A 22,162-nucleotide genomic window follows, 5' to 3' on the forward strand; every position below is an offset into this window, starting at 1 on the left:
TGCTGTAGCACTGTTCCTTTGGGCTGCTGTTTGACACTAACTAAGCTGAGATTTTATTTAGGAGCTGCTTTACTAAGCAAACTATGTACTTAGCTAGTTTTTTAGCAAAAGAGATGGATTTCAAACAAAACTAAACACTGTTCTAAACACTGTCGTTTTTCTTCCCACTCATTCCCTTGGTAGAGTGTTTCTGGTGACCCAGACAAAGCCCTGCAAATCGCTTCCAATCATTTGTCTCAAAGTAAACACCATACTGTAAGCTTCTCCTACCCTTACTTGTTCTAAACTCACCAATAAAAACATCCTGCCCTGCCTAATAACACTGAAAATTCAAGGTTCCCAGGGGATTTTTTCTCTCCATTACCATCTGTGGATGGAAGACTGCCAAAACGTATCTTTTTACTACCCCTCCAATCCTCTCTCCTTAGTCCACTTTTCTTTAACCAGAGGCATGAGTGTGCTTAACATACAGCAAAGACTAATTGACTAATTTCTCTCATACGTCATTTCAGCTAAGCAGGGGTTAATGAAAGACATACATATACCATGTATAAGAGCTAAATTTAAAGTGGCAAAAAAAAATAATCTTGCATACTGCTTATTTGCCATACTTCTTCAATAAAGTGCATTAGTACCCCAGTGATGACAAATGTTTCAAGCTGTTTATTTGCTATAAAACAGGAAAAGTATTATACCCCAGTAACAAAAACCAGTAATGGAAATTGGCAGCAGTCTATCAGGCCAACAGGCCTATGAGTCTAACAGGCCAGTCTCTCTCAATGCTGCTTTTCCCCAAGGATTTATGAAATTGAGGATACCTTCTTACAACCAAAGTTTTTCTTTTTCTTTCTTTAAATCAAAGTTTTCTCCCAAATTCTCCTTCTATTTTAAAATTATTTTCTCACATTCATGAGGGAAACTTAATTAAGAAAAATAAAACAAAATTTCACTTTGAAAAAGAAAACCCAAGAGTCAGTAAAACATCTTGGATATTCTTGGCTTTCAGCTTATGAGAAAGAGAGGCTGAGGAATACTGTGGACACAATTTTTTATCTCACAATTCAGATGACAAATGAAGATGATCGCCCAACATGAAAACTCATGTCTGACCATGCATTAGCTTATGTTTTAATTTAACATGTTAAAATCATACAACAGAGAAAGTAAGTCATACTATCCCTGCGTGATGCTTAATTGAGTTCAGCCTCATCAGGTGTTAATACTGTACTGTGTCACCATAAGGATTTTTATACTTATCCACTAATACCTGGGAAAAATGTTTTTTATTTATGTTTGACAAAGCCCTAAGTGTTTGCTGGAAATTAAGAGCAGTAAAGATTTGTCAGAGCTTGACTAATCACACCTGAATCTGATTCTCTTCCAACAACAGAATCACACGCACACATTTCACTTAGGTGTAACAGACTAGGGTAAGAGATATTGCATGCCACAAGCCCTGGCATCAGTCCCTTTCTCTTCTACGGAAATCCTGAGGCTGATCCAAATCCAGGGAAACCAGTGGAAGAATTTGGATGGGAAATTTAAAAATACTGCTAGTTTGGTGAGCTTTGAATCAGAGCCCACGTTTCTCACAAGTCTGGGACTGGAAGGTTTGAGTAAGACAGTAGCAGACCACGAAGTATACACTGGTCTGTGGCTCAACTATGTTCTTACAGTGGCCTCAAGGTCAAGCACCAGCACTCTAACAGGCTCTGAGCAAGACCAAGGCCTCCTCTTCTCTCAGCCCTGCGAAATGTTTCAGAGATGCAGCTCCTGACTGTACCAGGTACTTCATCACACCATCACTGGTGCTGATTGTGCACTGCACTGATAAGAATGGTCAGGGTTCTGGATAAAGCATCTCCTGGCTCAGTACAGCTCTTTCAATACACTGAAACGTCACAGTACTTGTTTCAGACAGGAACTCTTCTTTGTTCTCAAAGGTGAAAGAGGACTGCTTTATATAAGGCAGTCTCCATTAATATGGGCTTTCATGGAAGAACAAAAGTCAATGATGCAATTTTTGCTGCTTAGAATCTCAATTAGAAACTTGGATTTAGCAATAGCACACAGCTTCAAGAGTAACTGGGAAATGGGAGAAAGGAGTTGATGCAGAAATTATTTCCTGAAAACTGAAAAGCTTTATTTTAAAGAGAAAGCCAGTTGTAAGATCCTATAATTTATCAGAAAACCAGAAAGCAAGTTAAGTTATTTAAATACTCCATCAAGGAAAATGCAGAACATTGTTAGTGTTTTGTGTGTGAGAGCACAAAACAGATGTGAAAGAAAGATGCTACACGAGATTTTGTATCTTCCCTTACAGGATATCAGGAAGAACCTGACAGATTCATACTAACACAGTTAAAAAACAATCAGGAGCACTGGGAAACAGATTACAGTATTTGAATCTTGAATAGAGAAATCAACATGTTTCAGTTTTGGGGATACAAGCATCCCAGGAATTTCTGAGCTTTAGGATGCAACACAGATCACTGACTGTAAAAAAGAAGTCTTAAAATGCAAGAGGACATCCAGTTATTGAATATAAGAACCTTAGTCTCTGCTCCTTAACTTCTCAACTAGGGGAAAAAGAAACTCATCTGATTACAGTAAATTTGAATAAATTATATATCTTAAGAATTTAGAGCATATTTAGAACACAGTGCAAACATTTGACTACCAAGTAAAACAAAACATATAAGGAGTTAGAAAATTCATAAAACTAAACTTGGTTTTCAAAAAGGAAATTCTTACTGCAGACAGAATTTATTTACATAGTATTTTATCTCTCATATGAATAGGATTAATGCGTGCTATAAGAACAGACTTGCTAAATCAGCTCGCTGAGTATGCAGGGAGCTGAACAGATGGCAGCACCACTGAGGTAGCAGCAGAAATCACTAGTCCTCGCTTATACAGATGATCTTGATCATTTCCATAATGTGAGAAAATGACTCACCTGTGAAACAATGTTCTGTGGTTGAGGCAGAAATTTTCATTTTTGTCCCCTGGAATGGAAGATTATGGACTATCCAGACATCAGCATTATATTATTACCAGTTCCGGAAGGAAATCACATATAGAGATACACCATCTCTGCTAATTTGTGGAGTTATCTTTCTAAGGACTATTTATTTGACACATCATGAATAAATTTTCTCTAACTCAACGACACATAGTTTGCTGCTGGCTACTTCAGGTTATTTAGTTTCTTTGTAGCTAGTTTTATTCCTTGGATAAGATTATCTTGAACTTCAAGGAGGAGAAGGCTAGAAATATACATTTATCTTGTCCATAAAGAAGACTTGTTTACAGTGCCCAGTCAAAATTTGTATGACAACATTTATTTAGAGTAAATCCTTTACCCATGCTAGGTTTTGGGCACTTAAATTTATTCTGTGGTATGAAATGTCCACTGGGGAGAGGGAGGAAGGGGGACGACACTTTGATCTTTTCATATATTCAAAGGCAAAGGAGAAAAGTCTTAATTACAGGAGTTAGTGGAGTACTTCATTGCCTACATAGCACAGCAGAGCTTGTTCAGAAAAATAATTGCTTTTATCACTGTTTTCATTTACAGCTAAAGCTCACGAGTTAAGTGCAGCATCACACACTAAGGCTAAGAAAATCAGCTAAATTTTACTGAATGGAACAGAGCAGTATATATTCTAGGTTTAGGGCTTCCTCATTTTTTCTTCAACTTAGTGTGGCAGTATGCAAATGGTTGAAAAGTAACATTTAGTAATTTTTGGTAGCAATTTGTGTATAATGAGGCAAATATATACTACATATAATTCAGCTGAGGTCAACATTATTGCATTAAGGATTAACTGCAGCCAAGGGCTATAAACATATATATGCAAACAAATCTTTGATGAATCTTGATAATGACATGAGACCAGTTCCTGAAAAAAAGAAAAAGGGGGGGGGGGGGGGGGGGGGGGGGGCAGGGGAAGGGAATAGCATTTAAGGGCTCAGAAACTTCTCTATCACATAAGCAATTGAAGACAGTCACATTAGGTCACAGACTCAAACAGAGCTTCTAAAGTCTGATCTGGCACCAAAAAAATTACTGCTTGTAGCCAGCTGTCTGTACCTTACAGAAAAATAGCCTCTGAGGGTAACTCACAGTATAAGAAGGTTGGAGATTTTCTGTGTGTTACAGAACTTTGTTCCCATGCAAATCTTGCATTAATTTTTCACAGTAACTATGAGGTTTAATGTCCTTGAATCAAGGCAAGTGCACAAAGCTGACAGATCATGACTTTTCTACAACTGCACAATGCTGGAGAGTTTATGCACTACACTCCCCTGAATCCCTGCAAGGGATTCCTTAATTTAGTTGAAGATTCAATACATCATGAGTTTGCCTTCAGTCTATTTTTGCACTGAGGACAGTTGAAATGTGGGCATCTGGCCTCAGCAAGGCACAAGGTTTTAAAAATATAAGGCAACAAAATATACTGAAAGTCAATAATGCACAGGTAAGAAAGGAATACAGTACTCCTGGGAGGTGATGCATGGGAAAAGGTGTTTGAGTATGCAAGAGAAGACACGCATACAGTTCTCCCTTTACTGAGAAATAACAGCAGGTGAGATTTGCAACTGCCATTTCCTGGCTGAAACAAAAAACTTGGTGGCATCAGATCTGGATTTTTTTCATTACTTGCTCTTCTTAAAAACACGAACACCAATCCTACTTACATTATACAGCAGTGACACTGGCAAACAACAAAAAGCCTGCAAACCCATCAACACAGAGATGACCCATCTGTGGAAGACCTGCATACGCCCCTGTAACGTTCATTATCTGAACCAAGGAAGATGTGCCATCGGTGCTTTGGTTGTTCTGGCACACACAGGGCCCCTCATAACTCAACTGCTGTCCTGCTTGTCTGCTCCCAGAAGGCACACTGCAGCCACATTTTTCAGTGATGTTTTCCACTTCGAGGTGTGGGAAGATGCAAGATACTTTTACTGCATGGACCTGCTGGCCAGCTGTGAGAGCAGGGTACCATGTGTACCAGGAGAAGATGCAGCACAGAGGAAAGGTGGGAAGGAGAGAATTCACATTATAGGTGCATTTTGCTGAAGGGCCAAACTAATGCTTCAGTGCTTTTTGTCATCTTCCAAAAGAAAACAAATGAAAACTCTAGGAAAACACTGATTAAAAAAAAATCAATTTATGTTCTGAAGAACATGAAAATTGTTTCCTAAACAATCAAGGATAAAATGTCTACTTGGTGTAATTTTCTTTCTCAGAGCAAATTATTTTTTCCCCACCCTTGGCTGAACCATAATAGGCTATCAACTCTGTGCAATAAAGCCCAACACGATAAAGTGAAAATTGCAGGAACAATAACAAAAAAAAAGTATCTAACTAGCCAAGAGCTTAGCTGAAAACACAGGCCCCATCTGTAAGAGGCAGCAGCAATAAATCATGTTTAGAAGTTAACCCCTATCATGCTGAAATAATGAAAGTTTCTAATGGATTACAGGCAGGAGATGTAAAGCAGAAAGCCAGAGAAGAAGGCACATGGTTCTGCATTGCAACCCCAACAGCTCCTGAGTTATGGGCTTCAGTGGAGGAAGTGACATGTGTTTATTTTACTCTACTGTTGTTTTCACAACCCATTTTACCACACCATTGAATGACACCATTATAGGATCTGACCTGTTTTTCAGCTGCAGCATAAGCTTTAAAAATAATTTGACCTTCAAGACCTCAACAGAGACAATGCTTGGAGCTGCCTCCACTACTTCAAGGTAAACTAAAATGGGAGTTTTCCTGTCAAGTGCAGCATAAAAAACTATTAGGCAAAAATGCTTAAATACACATAATAAAAACTGAGTGTGGTTTTAAGTTTCAGTAATAAGACAAGCTTTAATATTTCAGAAGTTTTAAGATGGTATAGCTCATAGTAGAGTTTTGCTGTGGTGTTAGATAGGAAAGAAACAGTCATGGCTAAATTTCCTTAAGAGCTAACATGCAATAAAGAATAAACCAACCTATTGTGTTCTTATTGGTCTGAGCTTCCTTATAGCCCCCCCGGGAAAAGGTCAGTCCAATATTATAGGTAAAGCACCATGATAATCCAGTCTTTGTATTTGGTTCCTGATGGAAGGAAAGATTACCTCTACAGTTCACTCTAAGTTACTGCCATATTTTTTAATGAAACAACAACAGGGCTGAAGAAAAATCTCCAATTAATATGCTACCTTTGGAAGCAAGACATTTTCCAGTTTAGGTCAAAGACCAATTTTTGCCTTTAAATAGATGATCATGGCTCTTCCTGCCTCAAGGCACCAAGTTACAGAGGCTGTAGCACATGAGACTATGCAAAGAATCATCATCTCTGATATTTCTAGGTTCAGCTGAGAACAAAAATGTAGACTGTGGTAGGGGAACTTAAAAGTTTCAGTTTCTGTAATGCATTTATTTGGTCTTGAAATGAAATATGGTTCTCAAAAGTAAATGGATATGAAAGACTGATTAATCTACATTCAAAATACAGCTGAAGCTAAGCTAATAGTTGGTTTACTTCGTCTTTCTGATTGCTGCAATGTGAAACTAGGTAATAGTATTATTTGAATTCCTGCAAACTAGTTCCTAGCTCACCCATGAAATTCACAGCCTGAATTCAGTGGGAGGCAGGTGGTGTAGCTGACCTATATCACAGCTGTTGATACAAGAAATGTTTATTGCTACTGATAACATGCTAAAAGGAGGATGATTTCTTAAACAGAAACATCATCAGGTTTTCCCATTTCTTATCGTAAGCTTCCAGACACACATAAGTGTGTTTTTTCATTTCTGTTTTTACATTTTAAACTTCATAACATGCACTGTCATTACTTCTTTCCCTTGAGGATGTTAATACAATTTTAAATGGACTAACCATATAATAGTATTTCTAAACTCTATCAGCAAATTTGGATTCAATTTAATTTATAGCCTATAGAATGATTTATTTTAAAACAGAGTTATAGCTCTACTGTGTAACTCCATCTCATAACAAATTTGGTGGAAAGAAATTATGTAATCAGGCTGAGAGGAAGACCCATTCATAACTTTTAGTGTGCAAGGAAAGTGGTCATGGAAGGTTCATAATTGGCTTTTTGAAAGTGTTTGCAAAGTATGAAGACAAAACTATGTAAAAACGTAACAGATGAAAGCTGTCAGAGGGTAAATTTCAAATCGCTAGTGACATCTATAGAGCACAGGCAAACCAAGCTGTATTAAAAAATCATCTGTACCTTCTAGCCTCCAAAAGAAAATGTTCTGGTATCTCAGAGATCTACAATAAAAAGTGTCAAAAACACACTAATCATATTAAGTCTACATTTCTTTTACCTTACATTTCTTTTACCTTACATTTCTTTTACAGCTCATTCCACAATAAAGTGCTTGTTATAAATGCTGCCAAAACAGTGAGCACCAGTTCTACATGATGCCTATGAGCACATCTCAAAGTATCATCAACGGTCCTATCCATATGCTTCCCTATACATTTTTCATGTTTCTGCTTCAAAACATTCATAGATGTCTTTGTGAATTGGAACTTCTAACATCTTGCAAAGGGTCTGCAGGTCTGTGTTCAAAGACTTGGACAACAAACAAAAGCCATCCATTTTCTGTCAGATTTTTGGAGCAAAGCCAGAATGAGTTTATGAAACCTTGCTGTTGACTTGATATATACCAAAATATTGAATTTCTCTCTTTAATATATTTGGAATTACTCTTCCACTTCTTCCCTGCTTTTCTTATCTGTCTTCAGACCTGTGAATGCCTCTTTTGAGAGCTGCAGATATTCACTGCACATGGAACACTGGTTGAGAAAAGCCACTTTGCTTCCTCCACATTGGCCAGAATTTTGCCCTTGCCACTTTAATCGAGTACAGGTACTAAGCGCAGAAACTGTGCTTCTCACTGCTGTTGTGTTGCCACTTTCCTTGGTAAAATGAGACAGTAGAGAATATGAGCAACAACTGTAAACCACCCTGTATTACTATTCATAACTCAAAGTATCGCATTAGCAAACGGTATTGTATTTGAGTCCCATTTTCATGAAGAGGTACGCAAGACTGACAAGATGTGGCACATTTTTAACCCATTCCACTCTGAAGCTGACACTATAATGTCACAGCAATCCTTCACATAAAGTTCACAGCCAATATCAGAACAGACATCCTGACTGTGGCACTGATGTGAAAACCACACATTTATTATGATGCCTTCAAGACACATTTGGCTGAAAGAGCCAACGTACCGTGCTTCAAAAGGAGAGGAAAGTCTACACAGGCAGAATGAAAGAGCAGTGAAGGCATAAATTGCATTCATATCTAGTTCTACCTATTTGCTGTGTTTTTGAAACAATGATGTCACAGAAGCAGACAAGCTCTGATTATGTATGAGCATCTGCACGTACACATCTAAAACATTTGCCAGCAAAAGTGCATTTCTCTCAATCCTGAAGCTTAAAAGTGGATTTGACCATCACAATGAAAGGGTGATAACACTGTCTGACCTCTGCCTGACTTGCTGCCCTCCTCCTGGACGCTGACTGGCACTAACTGTTGAGAATGACTAAAAATAACTGGCTTGTCTCATATACTATAATAAGGGCAAAGGGAAAAAAAGGGACTTATTTGAATTTCTTGCTGTTCACCATCCTGTCATATTCCTCTTTTATTTTTTTCCCCTTGAGAACAGAGTTTGTTACAGAAAGCACAATTAACACACATGGTGAGAGCCAAGAACTTATTAACAATTTCATACCAGTGCCAAGCTGGTAATGAGTTTGGGGGGTTTGACGCAGAAGAGGGAACTGAGTATGAGAACCCGCTCCACAAAGGGCCATATTTAAGGACGGCATCACATTGCTACACAGGGCAGACTTCCTTTTCCTATGGTGTAGGCTGCTAATTATCCAAAGATATGTGTTAGGTGTGTCATGCTCAGCCTCATTCTGCATAACAAATCATCCAGTCCTGGGGTCAGGTCATCAGCAATGCTCTCTGTCCTGGTTTCTAAAATATTTCCCTAGGAAAAGTTAAATCTCGTTTCTCAAAATTACCTAGTAAATCCCAGGAGAAATCCTTACAAGTAAATCAGTATTGATTAAAGGACAAGAAAAAAAAAGCACTGAAAACAAATGTGTTCACTGAACACATAAGAGCAGATGTGGAAGCAAAGTACCTTGGCTGATAATTACTGTCCATGTGTGATCAGCATGTATGAGTTTCTCTCAAGGTCCAAGTACTAATCACAGCTCCAAAGGAGACCGTTAGCTGTTTCACATTTGTTTGGTGGATCTCATCTCTGAATCAGTGTCTCTTCAGTGCCACCAGTTCCACACCGCTTAAATCATGAGTGATGTCAAAAGTTAAGGAGGAAGCAGGTTAGGAAAACAGCCAGCGATAGATAAATCTGTATGCAGTGAACAGGAGAAAATCAACAGCAGAAGGTTAAGCTAGGCAAAGCTACAATGTGCATGGGGACTCCCAGGAGAAGAGAAATACGACTGCACCATTTGTGTACTGATGGCTGGAAATACATCAGGTTTACTATTTGTATAACCCAAAGGAGTCCTTAAGGCATAAAACATTCAACAATTGCCAGGCACGCTTTAGCACTGAAGAACTGGTAAGAATAGTGTCAGTCTCTCAGAGATTTAACTCTTTTTTTTTTTTAATTGGAAACTGCTCAGAATATTTTCACTGGCAGTCAAGGGGAATTAATTGGAATAGGGACAACAACTTATTTTCATTCTATGCTTAATATCCTTTATCAGTGGCACATGCTGCTGAGACTTATGCTCTACTTGCCCATGCACTCAGGGGGGTGAGGACTTTCAGCAAAAATTTCTTCTGCTGCTAGGTTTATCTCAAACAGAACTTAAGCCTTTGGACTAGAGCTTCAGAAAGTCTGGCAAGTAGAGTAGTCCCCCTTTCGCACTTAATCCTAGGCAAATGAATGAAGTCACAAGGATAAAAGTAATCACTGCTCTTGGGCTATTGCTCCTGAGGAGTCCAGATCACGTTGCAAGGATTCTTTAAAAACTGGCAACACAGCTAATCTGAGTGCTGCCAAAACCTCTTACTCCATGCCACTTGAATAGATGAATGCCCAAATTATTCTTAACTAGAAAATTAATAGTGAAAAGAGTGAGTCAGCACAAGCAGTTCTTATGAGAAACATCCAGAAACAAAAACAAGTCAGCAAAGTTATGCATTAAAAACAAAACCAAAGGTAGAGGATGTTCAAATCTAACATCTTCTCAGTTCAGAGAGTAGCTAGTCCAATATCCTGCCTCTGGCAGTGGTGGCTTACATGTGCGTAAGACACGAGAAATGGAGACACTATATGATGATGCTTTTCCTGGCATCTGCATTCCCGTCCCAGCATCACAGCACTGAGGAACTGTCTAAGCTGGGCACCAGGTCTGAACCTTCAGGTGTAGTAAGCAGTGATGGTCCCATTCTCCATGAAGTTTCTCTCACTCCTTTTTAAACCCGTTACCTCTGGCCTCCACAGTTGTTCTCAGTGTGTTCTCACAGAACACCTTGTGCATGGGTGTACACAAAAGGCTTTGAGATGTTACATCAGCACAAATAAGAGTTCATTATTTCACCAGACTTTACGTAAGAATGGTTCATTGCCAGGTCCTGATTTGATTAATCAGTGCCTAGAGATTACAGAGCACAGCTGAAAGTACACCCTCTTTCATTTTCTATTTGAGGCCCTGTAAAAGACCCTTTCTGAAAGAAGATGGGCATTTGAGTGTTTATAATAAGGCACTCTGTATTTATGCAACAGACCCTCGGTTATGCTCTATTATCCTGCCTGGCCTTTTTTTGACCTCCCTACTGTCCATTGTTTGGCTCTTTTATTCACAGTAGGGCTAAACGCCTGAGCACTGCCAAAGAAAACAGTGTCATGCATGTGTCAAATCACAAATTTGCATCCTAAGTCATTGTTCCAGGCTCATTAACAGGAAACACAACCAGCCAAATCTGGATTTGGTAGACTGCAGGTATATTTGGATGCGAGAGCAGCAGACCGAAGAGCTGAGGATTACCCTGAGAAAATAATATCACAACAAAACGTACTTAACCTGCACTGGTAATCTTCATAAGCAACAAGTGCAATAGAATAGGAAGAGTATGTGCTTGGAAACACAACCAAATTTATGAGCAATTATAGGATTATAAACCACAGATCAGGAAATATAAAAGTGAATCTTACATGGCCACCTTTGGTTTCACTTGCTGGAGTTACTGGTTCATTGGCCTATGTGTGAAACAAGAACCTCAAGAAAATGTTTGGTGGTATCTAAGAAGGAGATGAAATTGAATGACAGATTCATAATTAAACCTTTACCTGTTAATAAGGAAATGGCTCAGGAGCAGCCAGGAGCTTATCAGACCTGGACAGGTCACGTTGTCTATACTTAGAGCTCCTTCTTTGACAGATAGACAATATCAGATACTAAGCTCTACGTTTAGTTGTAGAACTTAGCGATATGGTTTAGTGGAGTACTTAGTGTTAGGTCGGAGGTTGGACTCGATGATCTTGAGGTCTCTTCCAACCTAGAAATCTGTGTCTGTGTCTAGTGTATTTATCCCTCTCACAGCACAAGGAGAGGTTGGGTAGTATTACAAGTCACAGCTTCATTTATTTTTCTCTCTCCAAGACATAAAGCCATTTTGTTTCTTTCCAGAATGAAGTTCAATAAAGTTCTGTGAACAGAGAGAGCGATAAGAAAGTAATGCGTCAGTATCCAGCTCTACAAAATAACACCCTCACAAAACTGCTGCACAAAGTAGGCCAAAATTAGTTACCAAAAGCTTTGTCTGCAAACACCACAGAAGAACAGGTCTCCAGTCTATCCAGACCCCAGGCAAGCGTCTTCACAGGAAAAGCATTAAGATCTGGCTGCTTAAAGAAACTGTTAGCATGTTTTTGAGGATGCTCAGGTAAGACACAAGGGTATACCAGAGTTTGATTTTAAGGTCAGCAATATCTAGTAAGGTTTTCCATGTTACACAACATTAGCCTATTTTATGATAAGTAGGATTAAAGTTGATCTGAACACACTTTCTGAAAGCTGAAGGAAACAGGTTTTTTCTCCTTTGTCTTAAGAAACTGAAAAGCTTGCTAAAACATTAGCACTGTCAGCAAAGGAGGCAGAAAATATTCTGAGCGTGGCTAGGCAGCAACAAGCTAGAAAATCTCTCTTCAGTATGCTTTTCTAAAAAGAGGAGAGAGAAAACACCTCCCCTCAGGCAAAGTAGCAGATATATATTCTAAGCCTAATTTAGAGCCAGTTCAATCAAAGACTACTTCCAAAACAAAGGAATGTAAACATAGTCAGTTAGAGGAACTATGCTAATACTACGCTAAATTATGATGAGAGAGGTCTCCTGACTAGACTGACAGCTCTTATCTCTCCGTCACTCCTTGGCTGCTCTGACCTCTATAGCAATCTCTGTAGGCTGCTCCAGCATCACACTTCTGCAGCTCCTTTTCAAAAAGCAGTGCTTGCATGGAGGTACATTAAGATGAAGGCACCACTAGCGATACCAACTCTGAGTACTTCAGTATTATTTCCTTTCTCCTTCTCTAGAAATGAAACCATTGCTACAAGTACCTGCAAAATGTAATGAGATAAATACATTTATGATGCAAGCTTTATCTGATCAGTGCAAATGCCAAAAGAAACTCCTGTTCATCAGCTGGATGGCTGTAAGGCACAGGGTAACACCATGAAGGAGAAAGGTGAGCTCATGGAAGGATGTTGCACGCGTTTCAGCTGTCAACACTGCAGTAATTTAAACCACCTTGGTGCCTAGAATAATGGTTAGATCACACACACAGGTTTCCTATACAGTGCATGAAGAAAGCTAGGCAACTAAGAGGGGAAGCAAGCTAATAACACTGGAGGGAGACTATTGTTATATCACTATGGCCAGTCTGATAAAACGTGCTTCCCACAGTGCATGGTTCATAGCAGTGAATCCTCTCCTGCACTTGCTCACCTTTTCCAGCTTCCTACAGAAGTTAAACTGCTATGGACATAGGAAATCTGGGGCTGAAGACCACACTGTCTCCGAGGGATGGAGACAGTGAGCCTTTGTTGAGGGCAGTCACCTCACAGAGGAGACACTGGGGTTCTGGTCTCTGCTCCAATTAATATTTAAGTATTTCTTATTAAACATTAATTGAAAGAGAGACTAGAACTAGTTACCTATTCCCAGCTGAGTGGCTGTAGCCTTTAGGCTATGGAGTCATTCATTATAAGCTTGCTTACTCTCACTCTGCCTGATCCACAAAGTACTAACTATTCCCCAGCAAAGTGGAACAGCTTCATCTGAAGGAATAAAGAGAAATCTCACCCCAAAATAGCCTGTCAACTGACTGCTGGGGCACTTTCTTCAGAGAGAGAAGTGGATTCATATTGCCTCAAGCAGAGAAGATATTTGAGTTTCAAACCTTACTGCAATCATGGAAACAGAGTAGGACATCATGAGCACCCATATCCTCCTCCAAACAGGTCGACTCTAAAAATACCCAGGGACGAGGTCAGCTGGGGAAACATCTCCCTGGGGGATTCCCAGTGGCACCTGCAGCCAGTTCTCAATATCCAGCAACAGTGTAGTAACAGACCTGAGTCCAAGCTAGAGGTGCTCCTGAACATGCCTCAAACGGACCACTGGATGGGCAGAAAATTTTACAGCTGGGAACTTAGGCACCTATTGACTGAAGGAGCCCCAAGGAATAGATGGCAACTCAGTGAGTCTGCTAAGGATCTGGTTTGGACCTAACTACTTCCTACATTAAATAGGAAGCACTATGTACCCAAATCCCATTATAGTCTAACCTTATAACAACAAAAGAATGTGAGATTGGTATGGATATTTATTAGATATGTGCTCTCAGTTGAAGTTTTTAGGTTTTATTTTGAATTGACAAAAATGAGAGAAAATCTTAATTCTTCTGACTCTTCAAACTGAGAAAATATCATTTCTAAAAAGAAAGTAGTCAAATAGGATTTTTTGAAGGTGTATTTAGTATAAAATACCTTTTTTATTTTGCATTACTCATGTATTTTTCACAAAGCTGTATTTCTAAAATGGCTATAGCTAGGAGTGAAACTTAGCTAGCAGTGAAACTAGCACCCAGCACAAGTGCTCACACTTTGCATCATGCACAGGTTCCCCTCACAAGGAGTCCAAGCCATCACTCCCATACCTTTCCTGATTAGCATGAAGTACAAAATCTTGGTACCACTAAAATGAATACAAATTTAGCTATTGATTTCAATGGTATGGGGGGCTATGCAATTTCACCTCTGACTTTTTTTCCACCTATTTTCAGTACATAATCCCTCACCCATTTGTTTTTCCTCCCTATCCACTTCCCACTGCTCTCCTCCCTGGTTTTGCCCTCCAGAAGCTCAGATGTGTGTTGTTGCCATGGCTGTTTAACATTGCCATCCCATAAACCTCCCTGCTCGTCTGTTATCTCCTGGACTGCAGGTAACCAGGTGCTGATTTCTTTCTACAAGCCCTGATTTCTTTCTGCAAGCTGCAATGTTATTTAGTAGCACAGACTACGAAGTTTAACCTTTTGCTTCCCCACATTTGTATGCTATTCCTCCTCTTTTTCACTATTTCTATTCCATATATGCATGAGTGCTGGGAAGAGCTTACCAATACCTGCCAATAAAAAGCTTCTTCAGGCACAAAAGCATTCATCCACCCACATTGCACAGCTCCTAATCCTAGTCGCATAACACCTACAAAACTGAAACTGTGCTATCTTTCATATCCATCTTCTACCACTTCCTTTCTTCACCTCATGAGGTTTCCCCTGCAGTTGCCACTGGTTTTGGGGCAGACACCCAGCTCCAAGGCCTTCAGCTTCCTTACAGAGGAGAAACACGATCTCATCACAAGAACTTTCTGCTTCAGCTTCTGAGCTGGATCATCTGTACTAGGATAACCACCTCTGTCAGTAGGTTATCAGCTTCTCATGGTAGTGATTTCATCTTTGTTATCCGTCAAATAAAGTCTGCTTACAGTTACCATAGGGAAAGATTTTTTAGTGGCACAGACGGAAGAACCAGTCCCTCATCTCCTGACTGCAAATAAAAAGTGTTTTTAAATAAAAAAAAAGCAATCACTGGAAAATTAGAAAATGACGAAAGACTGTATATTTAAAATATGTTTTTAAAAGTTTTTTTTTCCTTTAACATTCATTAAAGGCAGGCAGTTCATACACAGTTAGGAAATGTTGAGTGAGCTAATGACCATGCTGATATCTCCAACGCAGAGAGGCCATCTACATAGACTTTGTGATTCATAAAAAACACAAAATCTAGTCTCTGAGTACTAAAAATGATCTCTCTGGCATCAGTTTTAACATCAACATATTTTCTGGTTCAAATTACAGAAGTTTTAACAATCACCAAATGACATTCTGTCCCATGTCTGAGATCTTGGTGGGAGAAAAAGAAAAAAAAAAATCTTAGTTTCCATTATTTTACTTACTTAGATGATGATGATATTGCTATCCAAAACTGTAGGAATTTTTATTACATCATAAATAACAATGCTGGTGTTTTACTCTTTTGATCATTTTAACATGGATCTAAAAAAACATCCGGGTACAGAAATTCTTGGTTCATCCTTCACCATCAGGGTGAAACAGACACTTAATTTCTTCCAAACCAAGTGTTTTTTTCTAGTGATGAGGATTGAAAATGGTTTGTTTGCCTTCCTAGAATGAGATGCATTATCTCCAGAGACCTGAGCCTGATACAGCAAGAGAGATCCAGGTCAAGCCACCCTGCAGACATCAGCTGTGACTATATGGCACACTCTTGCAAAAAGGCATGAATTTTTAAACTCTGGGGATATGGAATTCCCAAGATTCTTAAAAGTCATCAGCATTCATGCGAGTGCATTCTGGTGGTTCAGAAAACACTCACATGCTTTCACATGACTATGGATTTCTGTGCAGATTCAGAAAGCTGAACTTGTTCAGAAGAGAACTCCCAGAGAATGGAAGAGCACTGACTGTGTTATTTAGGGACGTGGGACCAGAAACAGGAGGCTGATTTTCTGAAGACCAAGGAATCAGTCTTCAGTATCGTAAGGACCCAGTACACAGCTAAAACACCATAAATTTATGTTACTTATGTATAAATGTTATTTCTACCTATATGAGAAACATGCAGCTTTTTGTTGTTGTTGTTTGTTTATATTTAAGTCTAAAGGTAAAAGGAATGATTATTTTTGGTTTTAGTTTGCAAGATGCTTTAAATTTAAGAACACTTATAAATCATGTCATATGGGGTGGGGGGAACAGGACACAATCAAGTAACTTAAGTCCAGAATTTATCTTTAACACACTCAGCGGAGCTGCTCACATAAAGACCATCCTTTCTTCCTTTTTTTTCCCTCTAACTAGATTGTCAGATATACTGGTTAAAGAGACAAATGACTTTCTTATTGTAGCTATCAATCTGTGGCAGCTCTTCTAATGACTGCTTTTACATCAAAACGTACCAGATGTTTCATTAAAGAAATGTTGTTGTTGCTTTTTTCCTATCTTAGTGTTATCAAGATTTGGATTAAGCTAAGTCTGCCTTTTCCTATTAGCAGTACCCAGAACCAGAGACACATTTCATAAACACAACAGAAGGGCAACTCATTTCTGAAGCCACTTGGATGTTACTGCCTTAGGATTTATAAGATTGGACCAAGGTATATTGAGCTGCTAACAAGGATGAGATCTCTTTGAGCACAAGGTGAAATATCAATGTAATTCAGTGTGACAAGGTCGCTAACAGCCTAGGGTAGGTGTCAATCACCCTCTATCTCTTATATTCAAGCAATTAATTGTAGTAGTGTCTGGTGTAAGCTTGGTAAGTGAAGGCACTAATCCCATTTATTGAAATACATTGACTGTTTTTCCACGAAATAAGAAGTCCAGCATTAGACTTTGTCTTTGTGGTCCAATATCATCTTATAAATAAATGGTTTATGAGCCTGATTTTTATACAAGTAAATTCCTTCCTCAGACTGTAATTAACTATTAGGGCTTGTTCTGTTTAGCATCTGAACAGGAAATAACTGCAGCTGGGCTCACACTGAGAGTTGTTATTATCTCTAAAGAGATGAGGACAATCAATATTCTAGGGAGGACAGGTACTGAAACTGCCTCCTGAATAACTTACAGGTCAATAATCATGACAGAAAATGGAAGGGAGTTTTGCATTTGAAGGAATCCCAAGGAGACCCCTGAGGAAGGAATTGAGTACAAAGACGAACCTGTATCCTCTGACTTGGTTGTTTGTCTGACTGAATCCAGGTCACAAGGATCCTGTTCTCCTGCAAGCATTTGGGTAACCAAATGATTCGGTAGGTGTGTCAGTAACTGGCTGACTATGTAGCACACAGTAGGAGAAGCTGTTAGCATATGACTTTAGGATAAGTAGATATAAACTTGATTTTATTTTTTGTTAACCACCATGACCACAATTATAATCACATATTTCATTTGAATACTGAAAATACCTGAAACATTCAGGTAAATATACCTGAAAGAGGTATACTTGCCTTTTACTGAAACCCGACTTGTACTACAGGCAAGTTCAGTGCAATCATTAAATAAGAACGTTTGTTCCTTTTATGGGCGATAATCTTTAAACCCAGAGTAAGTGTCTCAGTCCTAGGGGTTTCTCTAGGTTAAGAGGATGCCATTCCACTCAGCTACAGAAAATGTAATTTTAAAAAAGACAAATTATTAAATTTTTTTTTGAAATTCGCCAAAAACCACTGTTTCCCATGTGAACAATGACGACATTCGACTTCCTTAATGTTGCCTATTTTCTGAACATGAGTGTGCATTTTGATTTTTACTGTACAGTACAAGAAAACTGTTGAAAGCTTTATCTAATTCCAGCAAAACCAAAATACCTGAGTAATGATGTGGGTGGTGAGAAAAAGAGTTGCGAAAATATTGGAAATTTTCAAAAAATAAGAAGCATTTATGTAAAACAAACCTTTATGTAGGTGCTATAAAATGCAATGCAAAGTCCTAAGAGTACTTTGAAAAATTATAGCTTCTTAAAGCAGGTTTTAATATATTTGTAGTTTTGTTGTTGTTGTTTTAAAATAATTACTTTTTTTCCCTTCCCTTTCTAAACCACAGTCCCTCACACTGGCAGGTCTGTGGGATAATCAAAGACTGATAGGTGTTTTCACATGCTGTAGCATTTTCATCATTCAGTGTCATGTCATCCATGAAAAATTGCTCCTTCGCTCCCTGCACACACCCATTTACCTCTTTCAAGTCTTGGACAACAGCAGTGAGTCTCTCATTCTCTGCCTGAACGTTGGTAACCACTGCCCTGCTCTGCTTCAGCTCGTTCTGCATCTCCAAAATCTTCCCCAGGTAATAAGCTTCTTTTGACGCAGACTCCTGGAGGAGAGTCTCTTCACGTGTTTCCCCATCTTCAGCCACTTTACGATGAATTGAGAAGGACTGTCCAAACGCCTGCAAGAGGAAAACAGTGCACACTATTAAACTACTGAAGCCCTAAAAAAAAAAAAAAAGTTATCAACAATAATGAGCACCTGCATAGCCAGAGGGAATGAAATAGATTGGTGTCCCATTCTCTGACCTAATAAATACTGCCTTAGCAGCTTCCTAGCAGCTGAGGGCCACCATCTCGTTTAGCTGAAAGGAAGCATCTTGAAGCTGTTCTCATTTGCAGTATGGATTTTTGGCCCCTATCCAGGCAGTCTCCACTGAGATCAAGATGGTGCACTGCTAACTAACTCTTAATTATTGCCTGTATTTTATCTCTCCTGAATGAGGCCAACTGGTAATTGTCAATACCTTTCTTCTCTCACACTGCAAAATAAATGTGTTTTCTTTCAGAGAGCATAAACAGCTCAAAACCTTTCTCAATTGTTTTTCATTTTCAGTGTTCTTTTCTGAGGGAAGCTGATCTTATGGTATAGAAAAATGGCTTCCTACAACTTGAAAGATAAATGAGCTGAGTCCCAAGCAGAGGTCACCTATGCCATGGGTAAGGTAAACATGGAGTTTGACTGCCACTTCTCTTCATTTATTCTGAAGTACTTTCTGCTTCAGCTAAAACAAAACAATATTTAAGTATTCAAGACATTTCTACATAAATAGGCACTTTTCAGTGATTCTCTTGCTCTTCTTGTTACTGGCTAAGGGTGAGCAGTTTAATAACGTAATATTTTTCAGTGACGATATCTGAAGGGATGTTATTTGCATCAGCTCTGACACAACGTTGAAGAAAGCAAAGTACAAGCCATGATATCAGAATTGAAGGATATAACATTTAACTATGAAAGACGGGAAAAACATGCAAAATATAGTTTAAAAGTGTAATATAGAAAAATAACATAAATAAAACCTAAATATTAATAATAACAATAAAATAATACTTAAAATAAAACAAAAACCCATTTTGTTTGTATTATCTTTAAAAACAGAACATTCGATGAAAACCGCATCGCCTAACTCTGGTGGAAATTTCCAAAACCAAAACCAGGCAGAGGGAAATTCTCCATGAAAGCCTAATTTCTGCCCAGACCGATGAAACCACGTAGCATAGTATATATTTGCACCTGCTGTAACCAGTGACCTCTTTTGCTTTCCCATTATTAAGAACTCCTCACCAAATAGAAATCATTGTTTTACTGTTGTTATTTATTGCCTTTCAGAACACGTTCTAAGTTTTACTGGCTCTGCAGCAGCCCCTTAGAAACTTCAAAGCAAAACCCTGTATAAAAACTTTGCAGCTTTTAAGTCTACTTTACTTAGAGAATCCTGTGAACTCAGCATTAAAGGATTCTAAAAATATTCAATAATGTATTAACCCAGCTGTCTTCTCTAAAGACTGCAAGTTACTGAAATAGCAAGCATCAGCAATTTGCTGAATAGGATTTTCCCAATAACAAGAAATTCAATTTAATGAGACTGTTGAACACTGATTCAGTCACAGTCTGTGAATAAGACAACTTTCAGAAACACTGCTAATAAATTTTATCTTACAATGCATACTTATATTCAATGGCTCACTACTCCTAATTTGAGACCTAAACAGAAAGCTCCAATCTAACAGATTCCCTACAGGACAAATGCAAAGTCCATGTACCCAGGGGGAAAAAAAATAAAAATAAAAAAATCAAAACACAGCAGGACAGCAGACAGGACAGACAGGGTTCAAGAAGAAAGGGAATCTGGAGCCCTTTCTACCAGAGGACTACCAGAGCACTACGGATGAAAATCAGTACACAGCAATGATAGCTTTCCAGGTACATATTGTATTTTCCTCAGATGTAATGAGGGTGCACTTTAGCACATGTGATGTCTGAGAATGGCCATGAATACAGATTTTGGGGAGGATGGTTGGTTGCATAGGCCTCAGAAACTCTCCTTGTCTTTATTTTGGGCCATGCTCCATTTTGGTTTTGAAAAATAAATAAATAAATAATCTTCTGTTCTATTTATTAAAACTGTTCTGGGGCACCAATAGAATTTAAGACGGCAAAAGATTCATCTAAAAAACATTTTAATTTATACATGAAAATTGAAACATTTCTGTGGCGTGTTTATAAAAGCACTGTTGACATTTTCCAAATGCAACCATTTGTATTGGAACCATTGCAACAGCATATAGAGCCTCAGCAAAATAGAAACACCAGTAATTAACCAGGTATTTTTTCTCCATTGCATTTTTCCTGTAATCTGATGAATAAATCTTTATTTCTAAAAGGGGGACAGGACAAATGACTGCCAAAAACATCTGATCTTCTCAGTAGATTAGTGAAGTCACAGTATTTTGTTTGCACTGCATCAAACCTCCATTTGTTCTTTTACTTAAGGTAAATCATTTAATCGCATCAGCTATTTCACAAAACATTTTAAGAGTGACTATAAATTGTTTTGGACTTCTGAGCTGATCTTCAATGCTGCAATGTGTTATGTTAGCTATACATTTGCTCTTACACAGCATAACCTCACCCCATTGACTGAATCTTCACCTCTGACAGACATGAACAACATATGAAGGAAAAGGGAAAGTACAAATATAATACATGTACAGTGCATAAAAGCATAACTGAATTTTCAAAATTTTAAATACAATTTCTGTTAGTGTAACAAAGTTACTGTGTACTTAATAATAATTTGTGCTTATAACTATAGGAAATGTGAGAGAAAAATCATTAAGACATTTCTCCCTATGAAAGCAAATCTGAACTTTACTGTACATTATACCAGCCTCTTTATTTCTAAAACTGCTATCAATGAGTTAAAGATCTAGAGAAAGAAAGAAAGGAAGCACAATTATTTTTCCATATCAATGAAAATTATGCAAATCCATGCAGCATGGAGAAGAACACAAGATGACTTTTAATTAAAATGCAAGCAAAAGGTCCTGCTTTTGTTTTTCATGGTTTATATAGAATGACAAAAATTTAAAACTTTCTAGACATACCCACTTAAGGACTTCCACAAGATTCCTCACTTTTACGTTAAGCCATACAGCACTATTTTTCATCTGGTAGCCAAAAGCAGTGCCAGGCTCTTACATGATTCCACTGAATTAGAAAAAGTCAAGAAACACTAGAGTCCCCTAAGCTAACAGTACCCAACTAACTCACTTGTATTGTTTCTGTGATGGTTTTTGGATTGATGCTGCATTGTACCACGCAAACACATTAACGGCCACAGTTATTGTTAGTATGGTGCTGTCTTGCTTGGTGTGATTACTCATGAAAGCCACTTAGAAACCATTACTAGTCCCTTGCTAGCTCTTAGTTTCATCAGTCACATGGCAGAAAGTTTCTGACAAAGCACATCATCTTCCAGATTCAAATCAGGACATAGACAAGTCTGTATATATCCATGCAAAAACCCTTCGTAGTTTCTGTTCCCTGGAGAACCTTCTTCCCAGCATAAGTACAATAGCTGAAATCAGCTACAAAGGCTGAGGCACACAATGTTTTAACACAAAGACTGTTCTAACAGAGAATTTCATATTATATTACTCCCATCACATCTCTCAAGACTTTGCTTGAAAGGATGCTGTTGACTGAGTTAGAA

The 22,162-nt window shown here is 38.4% G+C and overlaps 1 protein-coding gene across 7 annotated transcripts in view; it reads right to left on the reverse strand.

Moving 5' to 3' along the window:
* BICD1 (BICD cargo adaptor 1) overlaps positions 1–22,162 on the reverse strand; it is a 177,325-nt gene that overhangs the window by 65,205 nt on the left and 89,958 nt on the right. For all 7 annotated transcript variants that reach the window (XM_035550843.2, XM_035550841.2, XM_035550844.2 and 4 more), the window contains exon 2: positions 18,356–18,568. In XM_035550843.2, coding sequence (XP_035406736.1) covers positions 18,356–18,568 — 213 coding nt within the window. The remainder of the gene's footprint in view (positions 1–18,355; positions 18,569–22,162) is intronic.

This window comes from Cygnus atratus, chromosome 1 (genome assembly GCF_013377495.2).
Source record: "Cygnus atratus isolate AKBS03 ecotype Queensland, Australia chromosome 1, CAtr_DNAZoo_HiC_assembly, whole genome shotgun sequence".
Taxonomy (NCBI): domain Eukaryota; kingdom Metazoa; phylum Chordata; class Aves; order Anseriformes; family Anatidae; genus Cygnus; species Cygnus atratus.